The sequence below is a fragment of the Carettochelys insculpta genome, chromosome 2 (genome assembly GCF_033958435.1).
Source record: "Carettochelys insculpta isolate YL-2023 chromosome 2, ASM3395843v1, whole genome shotgun sequence".
NCBI lineage: Eukaryota > Metazoa > Chordata > Testudines > Carettochelyidae > Carettochelys > Carettochelys insculpta.
Window position 1 is genome coordinate 178,362,964 of NC_134138.1, and position 15,236 is coordinate 178,378,199.

At 41.9% G+C, this 15,236-nt stretch overlaps 1 protein-coding gene across 1 annotated transcript in view; it reads right to left on the reverse strand.

Moving 5' to 3' along the window:
* CNTNAP2 (contactin associated protein 2) overlaps positions 1 to 15,236 on the reverse strand; it is a 1,212,102-nt gene that overhangs the window by 855,471 nt on the left and 341,395 nt on the right. The window contains exon 8 of the mRNA XM_074985481.1: positions 8,662 to 8,926. Within this exon, the coding sequence (XP_074841582.1) occupies positions 8,662 to 8,926 (265 nt within the window). The remainder of the gene's footprint in view (positions 1 to 8,661; positions 8,927 to 15,236) is intronic.

Below are 15,236 nucleotides of genomic sequence, written 5' to 3' on the forward strand. Positions count from 1 at the left end.
TGTGCAAAACCATATCTGTGAAACAAAAAGGATGGAACCATGAAAAATCATAGCTGGCTTGTCAGAAAGCAAGGTTGTGCACAGAATAATGAGATGATGGACTATTCCATTCATCACCCTTTTTAAGGGCCTCAAAAGAAGATTTCTGAATGAACAGGAAGAATTTCCAGAGAAGGGGGAAGGCTGTGTGAGCTACCTTCTGCTCCACGGCAAGGATTTTGTTCTTTACCCGGGGATCCCAAAAGGTCAGGAACTCATCATGAAGTTGAGACCTCAGCACACCTACAGGGACAGCTAGTCATTGCTGTTATACTAGCGAACCACATGCCTGTTGAACCCATGGATTCTAGCCCTCAAAGCTACAGCCCGTTTGGCTCATTAAAATAAATGCTGTGCTTACAAAAATGTGTTTAGCGTTTAGACTTGATTAAATTCCTGTAGTAAGCTACATGAATGAAGCTTACTTATCTATCCCATATTATCAAATGATAATAAATATATGCACTATAATCCTCTGTAATTGTGTACATCAACACACAGTAAACAAACATTAGTAAATGTAAAATGCTGGCTTCCTACAGAAGGTGCTAGGTCCTGCCTGCAAAGGCGTCCCATTGAAATCAAATAATTCAGTATGAAACATTCAAGATAAAGGCTTTTAATTGTGTTTCCATTTTGTGTGTCCACTAGAAGAGATGGGAACATGCATATGTCCTAACATCTTGAATTCTGTGCTGGAAGTAAATAAAAATCCCTAAATAAGAAGAAATTATTTCTATGCTGCTTGGACTTTGGGAAGGCAAGTTTTCTAAGCCTAAGCAAGAAATCCCTACCTGTTTAGTCTTGGTTAAACCTAAAGAACACAGTCAATTTGCATATTACAGCAGCAGTTTTCACCCGCTGGACCTTCCAGCTGTAAAGCATCTATGTGCATGTTTACCTGTACTTACCTCATAAATAACTCATTTATTTTTCTCAATTAATCAATCTTTGTATAGTTTATTATAGGATTGGCGACAAGTATCGTCTTTGGTATGAGACCTAAAGTGCAATTGACACAGGATAAATGATGGTTCCTTGTGACCAGGAGTAATCTGAATATCGTTGTCATTTATCATGTGAAGGACCATCACAAAGGCAAGCATGCCTGATAGGGACTCTGTCTGTTAGGCCGTTATGGTACTTGAGGAGTTTACACTTGTTATTTGCTTAATGACACGTAAGTGTAAAATTCACAGCCAATTTCTGTTATGCTTCTTAAATATCTATCCTGTACCCACAAGTTTGAGCCACTCCAGACAGCTTAACAATTACTACCACATTTTTGGAGATGCCAGCCAGGACCATGTGAAATCCTTTGTTTTGTTTCCCCTTCCTTTATGTGTTCCTTTCCAATTTACCTTTTAATCCTATATTTTACTCAGCCTCCTGCATAATCTGATCCTGAGATGAATAGTACCACATGGTACCAGTACAACAAAAGGGGCAGCTCATCCTGCTTTGCCTCACCTGAGAGAGACTGAAAAATGAACTAGAGGGCAGAAACTGGGGGCCCACAGAAAAACCTTAAAAATACCTTGCTGCTACCACCAAGTGAGAAAAGCCCGGCCCTAAAACCCAGGAAGACACACTTACATATCTTCCTGTGGGGTAACCCCCACACTTCACTCTGTCCTTAGGAGATAGCTTGAAAACAAAAGGCTGTAATCTGAGAGCTGACCGTGTTTTAGGCAGGCATTCACATGGACCCTTCTCTAGGACACAGAATCCGAAACACTGCCTCAAAAAAGGAATTTATTCACAGAACAAAAGATGGAAAATGCCAGGAAAGTAAATAAGATTACTTAGTTGCTAGATGTAATTAAAGCGACTAAAAAGATTATCAATATTAGAGCACAGAGAATAACTTCCCTGGGATTCAGTTTAGAAGTTACAGAATACACGGGAAAAATATCTCAATGAGCCTGAGAAATTCTGCATCAAGTCCAAAATAAAAAAATAACCTGATTGTGTCTAACTAAACATTTACTTTCTACTCACGTGCCCATGCTTTGATTATGATGTGTCCAGGATATTTACTGGATTCATCAGCATTTTTGGTCTCTCTCCGCTCCAGTCACAGAACTCAAAGACCTGCAACAGTTCCAATTTCAAGGGAATTTCCCTTTTTCCTATTGGCTCACCTGGCTTCCTCTCACAGAGATATTCTAAAGATCAACTCTTCACAACCATTCATTCATGACATGCCCTATCTGAGATCATCACCACAAGCCACGTATTCCTCCACGTTCATGATCCCTATCTCTTCTCTCCTTTAATGCTGTCTGGAAAAAGCAGGAAAAGTAACTGCTTTTTCCACATCTCTGAACTGAGCAACTAAGTGAACTCTTTCCTCCCCACTAAGTGTTATCCAATCTTAAAAAGGGACGTTGCTAGGTTTTGATTAAGTTTGTTTTGCATACTTTTTTTATTTTCTATTTAAACTGCATTATAACCCTGTTTTTTTTCCTTTATGCATTGAAATGCAGTGGCACCCACCTCTCACAAGGAACCCATGGCTGAATGCCTGCATGTGCACACATTGTTTTTCCTCTGCTTTTTCTGGGCCCCAACACATAAGCAGCAACCCCATACTATGTCCACAACTAAATATGTTTTCCTGGCCCACTTACTCCGTGGCCTTTTCTTATTCATTCTCAGCAGTCAGCCAGAAGTGTCTCCCTTCTCCCTCAGCCTATGCCAGCAGATTGCTCATCTCAGTCCCAGCAGCCAATCCAGAGCACATTCCTGATCCCCCAGTGCCTGTCACCAACTGCCCCATTCAGCCTTCCAGCTCTCATGGACAGCCAGGAGCACGTCTTGTTCCCCAGTTCCCACTAATAAACTGAATTTACCTTGGCTCTCCGCCTCTTTTTTATATGTGCCTGCTGGGCTTGGATTGGCTGCACCCTGCAGTCCTTTTTTGATTGTCTATATCCCAAGCAGCTGCTTGGAGGACCCACGCTTCCTGCTCTTTTCTGGGGCAAGGTGTGGTACTACCATGAGGCCTCTGGGGGTGAGGGTGGGGGCCTCTGGAGTTAACAAATGCCATCACATGTATCTTAGTTAATAAACTTCTAAACTTTGGCATGAGTTTCTTGATTTGTTTGCCATTAAACTAGCCATCTGTTATGTTTGGGTACCAAACCTTATTGAAAACTTCAATGTTAGACAGTCTCATTCTTATATTAAACTGTGATTCTTTGGGCTCATATATTCCCTTTTAATTAATTCAGTAAGCCAGAGCCTGGCAAGTGCGTTCTGAAAGAAGAGAGCCTCAATTAATCTTTGGGACAATTCCTTTGTGTTAAATCCCTTTTTTTCAGCTAATTGACAAGCCCAGAGGGATCAGAGTGATGTGTGAGCCTCTTAGGATTGGAACTGAGTGGAACATTATAGAGCCAGTGTTAGAATGTTAGGTTCCTGCACAGAGCCTAAGGGGTACCCTGTGGAAAGACCTTTGGTAAATTCATAGTTTATATTTAGTATCAATTTTATTACTAGAAATCAAACTTTGAAGCATCAGAAATTAACATCAAAAGGAGGATTTGAAATTAACCTCAGTTTAACTCATGACTTCCTAATAAGAAGCAGCCATGCCTCTTTCCATATTTTCCAAGCCTTTTTGTCCCATGCTTGCCACTTCTCCATTTAGGAAAATTTGAATACCTAGAAATATAGTCAGTGCTGTTGCTTCCTTGTGCTTATTTTGTCATTCACGATTGCAGCTGAAGATCACAGTGTTCACTCTGAACAAACTCTCCCTGCCAATCCCCATCCCATCCCTTGCAATAGTCTCTCTTCACAGGTTCTGACATAGTCCATCTCACTCATTATAGCTGTCCAGCTGTGTGGAAAGTGCATTGGTTTTCAGTAACATTTCATTCAAGTAGCTTCCTTTCCAAAAACTGAAAGGAAAACTGTTTAACACACCTCCAAAGGTTGGAATCTGGCCAAAAGAATCAGAAATACACAACATTTTAATATATGCAAAACTCCCTCAAAATGTAATATTTGTTGCTGGGCTCTGAAAATACCAAAACAAATGAATTCCCCATAACCACTTCTGCATTTGCTTTCAGTAAATTCTTGAGCAATCACACTCTGCTAATTGAAAATACATTCTAAGATGAGGAAAGAACGTTCAGGATTGTACCTCATTACCTTAGAGAAGAAGTAAAGGCAATTGATTAGCTGTGTAGTTAGGACTTAAATTAAATGACTTCACTACTATACAGTATTCTGGGTGAATATACCACCGCAGCATTATATCAAATTACAATAGGAGCAGCAGAATTGCCATTAGACAAACAATAAACTTCCTTTACAGTCCTCAAAGTAACAGCTGTGCTCACTTTTCTTACCACCATCAATCGATTTTCCTTGGTGATTACGTGATTCTATTGCCTCAAAACTTTGCATTTATACCTGTCTTTTACAATGATCTGTAAACCATTCACCTCACTGACATTAACAGGTAGCATTAGAGTTGTAGGTGCAATAGAGGATGCTACAAATGCAAATGACTTACCAAATGTTCCATAAAATACTACAAAATATTTAAAATAAGGGCTGCCTGTCTATAAATCGAAGACTTTTTTTAATCCAAGTAAATAGGAGAACTCTGTACAATGACAAAGCCTTTAAATGATATATTGTCTGACTCTTACCAGCTATTGCAAGGCATCACACAACATGTACACAGTAACTTTACAAGAGAACCTGAAGTATCAAGCAATCAGTTAGAAGGATGGGAATTTAATTGGAAAACTATCAGTTTTTTGCTGGTACACTGGAGTATTCTCCTAATCCAAACTGGTAAACTGGAGTATTCTCCTAATCCAAATCCTCATGTCCAGCGACGACTCACCAGTACAATACTGGCAAGCCCTGGGGGACATTAGATGTATACGAGGGGCTCCTCTAACATAAGCCACTACTGAAAAGACTTTAAATGACCTTATGCTTGTTGAAAACAAACAAAACAGAAATTAGCAGCACCACATAACAGGACAGAGCGTGTCTAGCACAAGAACCTCCTCTGTCAGCTTTACGCCAGTAGACATTCCCTTACACAAACGGAATTCTTTGCTGGACAACTACAATCAGCAGTTTAGGACTACGACTGCAAATTTGGCCGAAAGAATGAAAAAGTGGCAATGACCCTGATATCTCTGAGCAGAGAAGCTCCATATTTGAAGCTGCTAGAATTGTACAAATTAAACAGGATGAGAGGTATAAATAACAGTGACTGAGACATGCAGGATACCACTGATTATTTCTACCAGACAGAGTGCCTGGAGTGCTCAGGTCAATGTGCTGGAATGTGAACACATTCACTTACTTTTTTTTTTCTATAATTCTTTGTGCAGGCATGCAAGTGAATGCAATTTCACACCTGATTTTTAAATGAATCAGACTATCTAGGCTGCAAAAACTTGAAAATATCTTGAATCTATAGGACTGTAGGGTCCAAGAGCTTTTGTAACAAAACCATAATAAAGATTTGTACGCATGCCATCTGGTCCCATCTAGCAGGGGTGAGCAAATTGGGGGCACACCCCCTCACGGGGCATGAAATTTCTTAAGTGGGACATAGTACAATTGGCTGCTGGGTCTCAGGTTCATTCATTTAATTAAGAATGTTGAAATATGTTATCGTGTTAGTGTGTGTATTCACATTTGTATACCAATTAATAAATTTTTTTATATTGTACATGCTTATTTTCTTACACACACCAAAAGGCTTTTTTGTATGAATGTAACTCCAATTTCCACCAGTTTGGATTAGACAGGTTGAGGGTGGGGGCTGCTAATTGCAGAAACAGAAAGTGGGGCCCAACATAAAAAGTTTGCTCACGCCTGCCATAAGGAGAGTCCAAAGAGGTGCACATTTTGTAAAACTTAAAGCTTGTTAATTGCTCATACAAAGAGTTCAGCAAAAAAGGACATTTAAACCGAAATCTAAATTAAATTAGTCATGTCATGAATAAGGACATTCCACTCCACAAGACAGCCATTGAAAAGCATTCTGGGAAAATGTGTAGTCCTATACCCTTACCCTGCATGGAGTAAGTCATATTTCATGCTCAGGTGCATATAATTCAAATACACCTATTCACAAGTAACAATAAGCAACTAATATGGATCAAAAGACATACAGGATGACCATCCAAATGCAAAGGTGGGAAAAGACCAAAATGTACCACCAAGTGCATTCTTATTATTCTTCATCCTAAGGCATCCATTACCATAATATATAGCACCAACTGAAAGAAGGACTGAAATAATAAACACAGTCAACCTGGAATGGCTATATATGATTCCTGGACTATTGATTAAACCATCCGATAGATTGGAAGAAATCATGTATCCTTCTGTTAGTTTACATCTGTGTAAAATCCAGTGGCTGGTTTTGGCAGAGGTTTCTGCAAACTTTTTTTTTTAATTTTTTTTCATATGAGTCATTTCACAAAATGTGAATTACTGTTTCATATAGCTTCACCATAAGTCAAGCTTCAGGCAAAACTTAATGGCAGCTTAGTGAAATTGTAAGGACTTTAAATATTTTACTGAATATCTTATGAAATCTACTTCCACAGCAAATGGCTGAATATTCAAAATGCAAGGCAAAAGTATTCCATCAACCGCCTATGTCATCAGGGAGAACGTGTTTTTAAACCAGATTTTGGAACAGACAGAACAGGCAGGCAGAGGGGTGAGGTGGTACTTATTGTTAAATGCTGCCAGCATATGAGCCAGATTGTTACCTCTCTGTTCCCTGCCCTGAATTTAGAGCACTGCTGACTCTTTTCACTTACCACTGTTATATTCAGGTCAACCTCTAAACAGGTAAAACACTTCCCTAAAATTGCAATCCATAGCAAAAGTTTTACTCAGCTTTATTTTATGCCTTATGAGCTAAAAAGAAATAAAAGAACTCACAAAAAACATTTCCACATATTAAATAAAACACAACTGTTCTGACTCATCCACATGAGAAATAGTTTCATTTTAAAACACCACCACATTCTTCTTGGTTTTTTTTCTTACATTTCCTCAGAGCTCCCTTTTTAAATTATCAATTGTGTGCCACATGAATATTCAGCTAGCACACTGTGTCTTGATTTTATTGAAACTTCAGATAGGTTAGTCATGAAAAATGGCTGCTTCCTTCTCACCCACCATGCTAACCTCTTAACACTGATAGCACAGAAATGTTGGGGAAGATTAAGGTACATGTCCCACTCCTCCCCACCCAAAAGTTCAAATTTACATCTCTGGAGAACTTGGTGAATGAATAGGTGCATGTAATATCTGTCATTAGCCTGGTTCCATGCTAGAAAATATAGTGCACTCACATACAGGTCATTTGAGTTTGAAAGCAACTTTGGGTGTGCTAGATTTCCAAGACAATGATCAGGTACATTGCTGGACATATCTTTACTGGGAAAATGGATCACATGAGAAAATATGTTGACTGATATAGCTTAACTAACAACATTTCTCACATCACAGCCATTAGTATGGATAAAGACAGCCATGTTTGACGGTGTGTTCACATTTGCATTCCTCATTCGAAAGAGGCATGCAAAGGAGGGAAAATGCAAATTAGGTCCATATTTGCATATTTGACACCTCATTTGCATATTCTTATTCAAAAGAGCTTCTTTTGAAAGAAGAAAACCAGTGTAGATGCTGCTATTTCAAAAGTAAACCTCATCTTTGAAAGAATCCTTCTTTCCATTAAATAAAGGGAAGAAGGATTCTTTCGAAGATGGGGTTTACTTTCGAAATTGCAGCATCAACACTGGTTTTTGTCTTTCGAAATAAGGATATACAAATGAGGTGCCATATATGCAAATATGTATATTATTTACATTTTTGATTTTCCTCATTTGCATACCTCTCTTGAAAGAGGAATGCAAGTTTAGACGCACCCTAAGTGTATACTAGCTGGTCAGGGTTAACCATTGGCTCCCCATGTTTCAAATAGAACCTGAAGGTTAACCATATTTTTTAAAAACATGACTACCCTCATCCACACTAGGTTAAAAATTGTGTCTATCACCATATTAGTTCAAATGCTTTAGTTTATGCAGTATAGATGTACCCAATGAAGGTGTTTGGGTAAATGAGGAGGTACATGGTTTAATGAGCACGACAGCTTCCCATCTCCATACTGGCAGATCAGATGTGACAATGATCTTTGACATGGCTATGCTGTCTCCCATTTGGAAGGAAATAAAAATGCCACTTTGATATTGGAAAAAAGGATAAAAAGACAGAAAACTTAATAGCAAATAGAAAGGAAAGATATAGCATAACCATAATCTGCGGCTTGAGAAATGCCCTTTAATCTAATTATAAATGGTTGCTTAGCACAACTATTCAAACCTAAATGAGGCCAACAACACTAAACACACAATCAGAGAAAGTGAATACACCATTTTCACATTGTCTACCTCTTAAAGCAAGAAATAAAGTTTTTGATTAATCTAAAATAAAAAAAAAGTTTCTACATTTGGAACTTATTTCCAAATGAGAACTCTTTCTAGTTTGAACTCAGTATGGTTGTCTGGTTACACAAAATAAACCTCAAGCCCTGAAAAATCTGCTTACCTGATGAGATGTCTATTTGATTTTTCTTCACCTGGGTGACATTGATGTGGACCCTCACTTTGCCTTCAGTCAAATCAATCTCCACATTACCCAATCCATCAGCAAAGCTGCTGAAGAGAAGAAGTCCATTGGGATTCCAGGTCCGAAACCGAAAATTGACTGAAAGCAGGTCCTGATTTAGGCGACCAAGCACTTCCAGGTAACTTGTAGCATTGAAAAAGACAGGAACTGTATGTGGTTCCACGCAAGAAAAACTTAAGTTTCCCTAAAACAAAAACAAAAAGCAAAAAACCTCAAGTTTAAATACATCCACAAATATTGCTAGCTATGTGTGGTTTCTGAGTATGGGCTTCATTCTATTTGTGAAGTTAATGTGTTAGTTATGTGTAAAGATTATATGTAAAGTTGCATGTGAAGAATTGGACATGGTGATCTAGCAGTGAAAGACTCTGCATATCATTACTAACTCCCAGAGGGGGAAAATTATCTTTTTAAAGAAAAAGAAAGCCTAAAATATAAGTCTCTCTTCCATAACCGATAGCCACCTGTCATAGGAGAAGCATTCCACTCACATGCATATTTCCTAAGTGATAGTACACAGTGTTTCCATGTCAGATAGGAGTTTAAAAGTAAGCAGCTTCTGCAGCATTATATTATTCAAATTGGAAGAGTATACTTTTTTACGGATGCCATCCACATATCAGGTTAGCACCGTCTAAGAAAGTTATATGGCCAGGCATCTTGGGTCTAGAGGGCAGGGTAATTAGCAGCTTTACTGTTTATCTGTCAGCAGCACAAAGGATCTAAGTATGTGTTATATTCTGAATCTAAGAAAATAAAGCTGTGTCTACACGTGCACGCTACTTCGAAGTAGCGGCACTAACTTCGAAATAGCACCTGTCGTGGCTACAAGCGTCGGGCACTATTTCGAAGTTAACTTCGACGTTAGGCGGCGAGACGTCGAAGTCGCTAACCTCATGAGGGGATCGGAATAGCGCCCTACTTCGACGTTCAACGTCGAAGTAGGGACCGTGTAGACGATCTGCGTCCCGCAATGTCGAAATTGCTGGGTCCTCCATGGCGGCCATCAGCTGGGGGGTTGAGAGATGCTCTCTCTCCAGCCCCTGCGGGGCTCTATGGTCACCGTGGGCAGCAGCCCTTAGCCCAGGGCTTCTGGCTGCTGCTGCAGCAGCTGGGGATCCATGCTGCAGGCACACGGTCTGCAACCAGTTGTCAGCTCTGTGTATCTTGTGTTGTTTAGTGCAACTGTGTCTGGGAGGGGCCCTTTAAGGGAGCGGCTTGCTGTTGAGTCTGCCCTGTGACCCTGTCTGCAGCTGTGCCTGGCACCCTTATTTCGATGTGTGCTACTTTGGCATGTAGACGTTCCCTCGCAGCGCCTATTTCGATGTGGTGCCGCGCAACGTCGAAGTTGAACATCGATGTTGCTGGCCCTGGAGGACGTGTAGACGTTATTCATCGAAATAGCTTCACGTGTAGACGTAGCCTAAAAGCGTTTATTTTGAACAGGTTAAAGACCTGTATTTTTCTTTCTTACAATCCCAGTGTTATAATGACCTTCTAGCACACGTCTGGAGTGTATATATATCACACATTATATTGAAAAGTTTAGGGACTTCACTATTTTCAGAGTTATGGAAGCTTTTCAATTCACAACATAAATGAGGAGCATGATAATCACCTAACCAAGAAAGGCCAAGGACCATCTTCACATCTTTGGTGTTGAACATTAAGGCTGTGGCTACACTAGCCTTTCTAAAGGGGGATGCCAATGAGCCACTTCAGCAGATGCTAATGAGGCACTTTCATGAATATGCAGCACCTCATTCGCATAATGCAGTCCGTGCACATTTCAAAAATGCCACTCTCAAAATGGTCACTCCGTGTAGACAGGGGCCTTTCGAAAGAAACCTCAGACATCAAAAGCCCCTTCTTCCCCTTTAATTTTGAGAAAGGGCTTTCAAAAGGCCCCTGTCTACATGAGCAGAACAAAAATTGCAGTTTATCCAGACTAGACTTTTCTAATATGTTAACTACATTGAATTAACTGGCTGCCAATTAATTTGCAGTGTGTAGACTAGTCAGTTCTGCATAGACACAGAGCACCAAAGTTTCTCTAAAGAGACGACATTCTGGTCAATGGTGACATACCATGTACATATAGCAGGGTTTGCATGTATCCTAGTATCTAGTGAGCTAACCAGCATTCAAGGCCCATGTTATCCTGCCTTTAAGAGTGCTTGCTGCTTTATTACTGTGAAAAACAGATTTTTCTCAGGACAAAGATGCTTTGGCTTTCACAACTGATTGACATTCCGTCTCAAACCTTTAAATCTTTCTTGCCTCTAATTCATGGGAGAGATGCATATGTAACTTCAATTATTTCTAATGGGAGGGAATGCATGCAAATCCCTTACATAGGCATGAGATAATATATCCCTAATGCTCACTGTGTAATGGATTTCTCGTTAAAGAAGCATATAATTCTAGTCTATAAGTCCCTTCATGTTTCTTTGTCAGTTAGACCACTTGCCCTTTTCCCTACTGAGATATTTAACTGAATTTAGACTGGATATTTTTTTCCCATGGGTGTGCATCAGCAGAAAGCCACACTTTTATGTAAAGCCCTGTTCATATAGATTGTCTACTTGCGTTGGGCAAAGAATTAGAATTCATCTGAAGTTGGCCCCTACAAACAGATTCATATTTTTGAAAGAGGAATATATCTTTTTCTATGGACTGGTTTCAGAATCAATTGCTGAACTACTCATTCAGCACTGAAATCTGATAATCAAATAAAAACTGTGTATTTATGTTGACACTTTTGTTCTTACTGAAAAAACACGCTAACAATATGCTAGACGACTAACAGTTTGGGCTTTGCATTATGATCTTTACCCTATACTGTAAATTAGCTTTAAGTTTACATTAAGTCAATTTTTCCAATCTACTTGCAGGGGTTAGAATCTTCTGGGAATACCATTGGCTTTTAACATCTTTTCCCAATTAGTAGAGGGACAACTTGAATACATAGTTCTCCAAAGAGAGGAAACAGAACGGATTGTTATGCTAGACTCTATTCCCCGCTAATGTTTTATCAACTGTTGGTTCATTATTTTTCTAAAAAATAAATTTATGCTTATCTTCAGGTTTAAGACAATGCAGGTCTAAAATACATGCTTCTAATAAAAATTATTCTCTTCTTATTTAGCTTATACAATGAGACTGAAGCCAGTAGAGCAACTACAGAAGATAGTTAAGGGGGGACCCGCTGCAGTGGTGGTGTAGAGACTGGGATAAAAAAGGATTCAGCCATGGACACACCTTCCCTCAACATCCAGAACTGTGAGACAGCTCCCCATCCACCTGAGGGGATTAGCATCAATGCAAAATATTTCCTCTCTGCCCCAGAGCATGGCCACAGGGAAAGAAATTGTGAGAAGGCAGACAGAGACTGAAGTCATGAGAGCAGATGTGAAAGTCATTTAAACTGGGACTGATGGACACTGATATATTCTATGGTTTTGACTGGATTTTCTTTTGACTTGTGCTAACTGGCTATTTGCTCCTTGTCCCTTCTTGCATCTCAGCCTCAATCCACACCTGCCCTTCATACTTTCTCCTCTACTTCTCAACCACTCTGTTCTCTTCCCTTCCTTTCTCTTTCAAGATTTCCCCTTCTCTCTCATTCCTCTCTACTCAACCAGTAGCAGAGGCAACATTAAACTTGATGCCACAACATTGAGTAGAACTGGTTGGAAATTTTCCAACAAAATGGATTTTTGCAAGATGTGATGGGGTTCGGGGGTCCCCAAGCTCTGTAGGCAGGAGTGACTCTCAGCAGGAAAACAGCAGGTTTATTAGGTGACAGGACATAGCATCATACAGAAGAGTCAGTGCAGCTGGCAGGGACAGTCAGTCCAATCCACACTGGGGAGAGGAGGACCCGAGGGGCCCCTGGAGATGGGGCTTTGCCCCCTCCTTTGTCTCTCTCCCAGCCCAGACTCACTGCTTTCCAGCTCCCAGTTCTAATTCAAACCCCCCAGGCTCCACCCACTCCTTTGTCTGCAGCCCAGAGGTGTCACTTGGTCGCCTCGGTTGCCCTCAGCAGGAGCCCCACACCCTCTGTGAGCCACTCACGTACACCCCACTACATCACATCTCTCCTCCCTTCCAGACCAAACTGAGCGGGGTCACTCAGCCGGTGACCTAGGGAAGTTCAGGGCCCTCCCTGCACAATAGGGCATCGGCTGTACCCTCGGTGCTCCCCTTGATGTGTACCACCTCCATGTCATAATCCGGCTAGGGCTTGGTATTGGCCCCTCTCACGTGATGCAGCCCCTTTAGTTCCCTCAGGTTGGTTGGGCTCCCTGTTTCGGTCTCTGGTCCATCAGCCACGTTCTCAAATTGGGCAGGTAGAGCCCTTACAGCTGCTTCAGCACCAGCAAGTGTTTGGAATTCAATTACAGTCCAATAAAGGAAGGTACAAATGCTTTCCACCCTTGGCATTTAGCCATATCACCAAAATGGTTGTGTGCCTCAGTTTCCCCTTCTATGGCACACAATAGGTTTGTAATGTTCCTTCTCATGTGAGAGGTTGCAAGACTAGTTACAGAAACAACGGTGACATTTCAGAATTACAAACTCCTTCAACATATAATTCATGTTACATGGCTCTTTCCAAGCATTCAGTACATGGTACAATTCTACAGCTTTTGGTAGCAGCGCCCATTGGGTACAGCAATCAGTGTGAGTAACAAGAACAATCCCACTGCAATTGTGCATTTGCATTGTTCTTTGGTATACCACAACCTTTGTGTAACATCCTGGAGAATCTGGCATTTTGGGGCTAAATGACAGAGGGCTTTCCTTTGCAAAACCAAGTTCTAATCTTCCCCTTGCCCCATGGGGTGGAAATTTGATCTCTCTGGGTGTGACCTCCCTTCTAACAAGAGCTAAGCCATTGATGATCCTCAGGGAGACCACCCCCTCCCAGCCAGTCTGGAAATTTGCAGACCAAACTGCTGCTCTGTTGCTTTCTGAAAGTTGCTTTGTGAGTCCCAGACACAGAATCCATATGCAGGAATCCCTGTTTATCCTTTACTGGCCCATCGGGCGGATTCCCACATAATCCCCCTCCAGGTAGACAACTGGTACCACTAGACAAAAGGTTAGGATCACTTCCCTCTCTTCTGCTACCAGCTTCTTTATCTTCATCCAGCAGCATAACTCCATTGCCAGTCTGCTCTTCCTGTGACCTGGCTAGAGGATGACTCTGGTCAGACAGAGTCCTCTGACCCCCTCCCAATAACACCAGCGTCAGGCAAAGAAAAAGTACCAGAATCATCTGGTCTCCGGGATTCCCTGATGATGCTAACTGGATCAGACCAAGCATCATCCTCCCTGAGAGAGACAGAGATAGGCCCACTTCCCATTTGGGCTTCAGCTGCACTCAGATCCAACTCTGGGATCTTGGCCCCATTGTGAGCCCCCACAGTCTCAGACAAAGGATTCACTTCCCTAGAAGCAGAAGCACCCTTTCTTGCACCAAGGACCAGTGTCCTTATCAGGGATACCTCTGCCCATCCCAAAGCTATTCCCTCTGTTCCAGCCCCCATGGCTGGATTCAGAGTCACACCTGGAATGTTCTTTTTCTGGTGGTTCCCTCTCCAGCCACCCCAGGCTGGGGAATATTCCTCAGACAATGGACTAGTTTCCTCCTTGGCACCTTTTTCAAATGCAGGCTGTGCTCTCTCCCCAGGCATGCTGCTGCTATTCAACACAGACAGACAATCGAAGACACTCTCTCCTTTGTCCCAGCCCCCTGGCTGGTCTCTACACCCACCCAGAAGGTGAGGCAACTTCTCTCACAGACAACTTGCCATTCCCAGTGGACAAGCTGCTTTCCTACACAGGCACCCTTCCTGGGCCCAGGCCTGGAAAACTCTTTGCAGATCTGTCTTGGCCACTAGCAGACGATGGGTTGGAATCGCTCCTTCCCTCCTTGTGCTGGGGCAGACCACTCGGTTCAGAGCTCCATGCAGTCCAGGGTTCCCTGCCCCGATCTGGGTTCACCCCTGCAGGAGTTTCCTTAACCCTCAGTTCTGCCATTGTACAGCCTTGCTGCCTTGTCCAGCTCCTTTAATCTCAATTCAGTTTCCAAGTGCTGCTGCTTCACAGTGGAGTTGCTGAGCGTGGTTGCAGGCTCACAGGCTGATGCCCTCTACACCCCAAGATCCCTAGAAGAATCCCTTCAGTATTCCAGACACCTTGTGGGTCACAAGCTCCCTGGGGTTACGCCGTAGGCCCCTCTGCTTTCCAGGACTGACTCCAACAGACTCCCAAAGGAACCCCTTTTTCGATGTGACAACCGCTCTCAAGGACCATAAGCACACTCTCTTGGGAAGAACTCATTCAGCGTGTCAGCCTCCTCATGGGTCACTTGTTCCTGGGGGTTGGGCCCTCGGCCCCTCCACCTTCTGGGACTGACTCCAACAGATTCCCAGGAGTAACCCCTTCTCAGGTGTGACACCCTCTCTCGAGGACCATGACTGCAG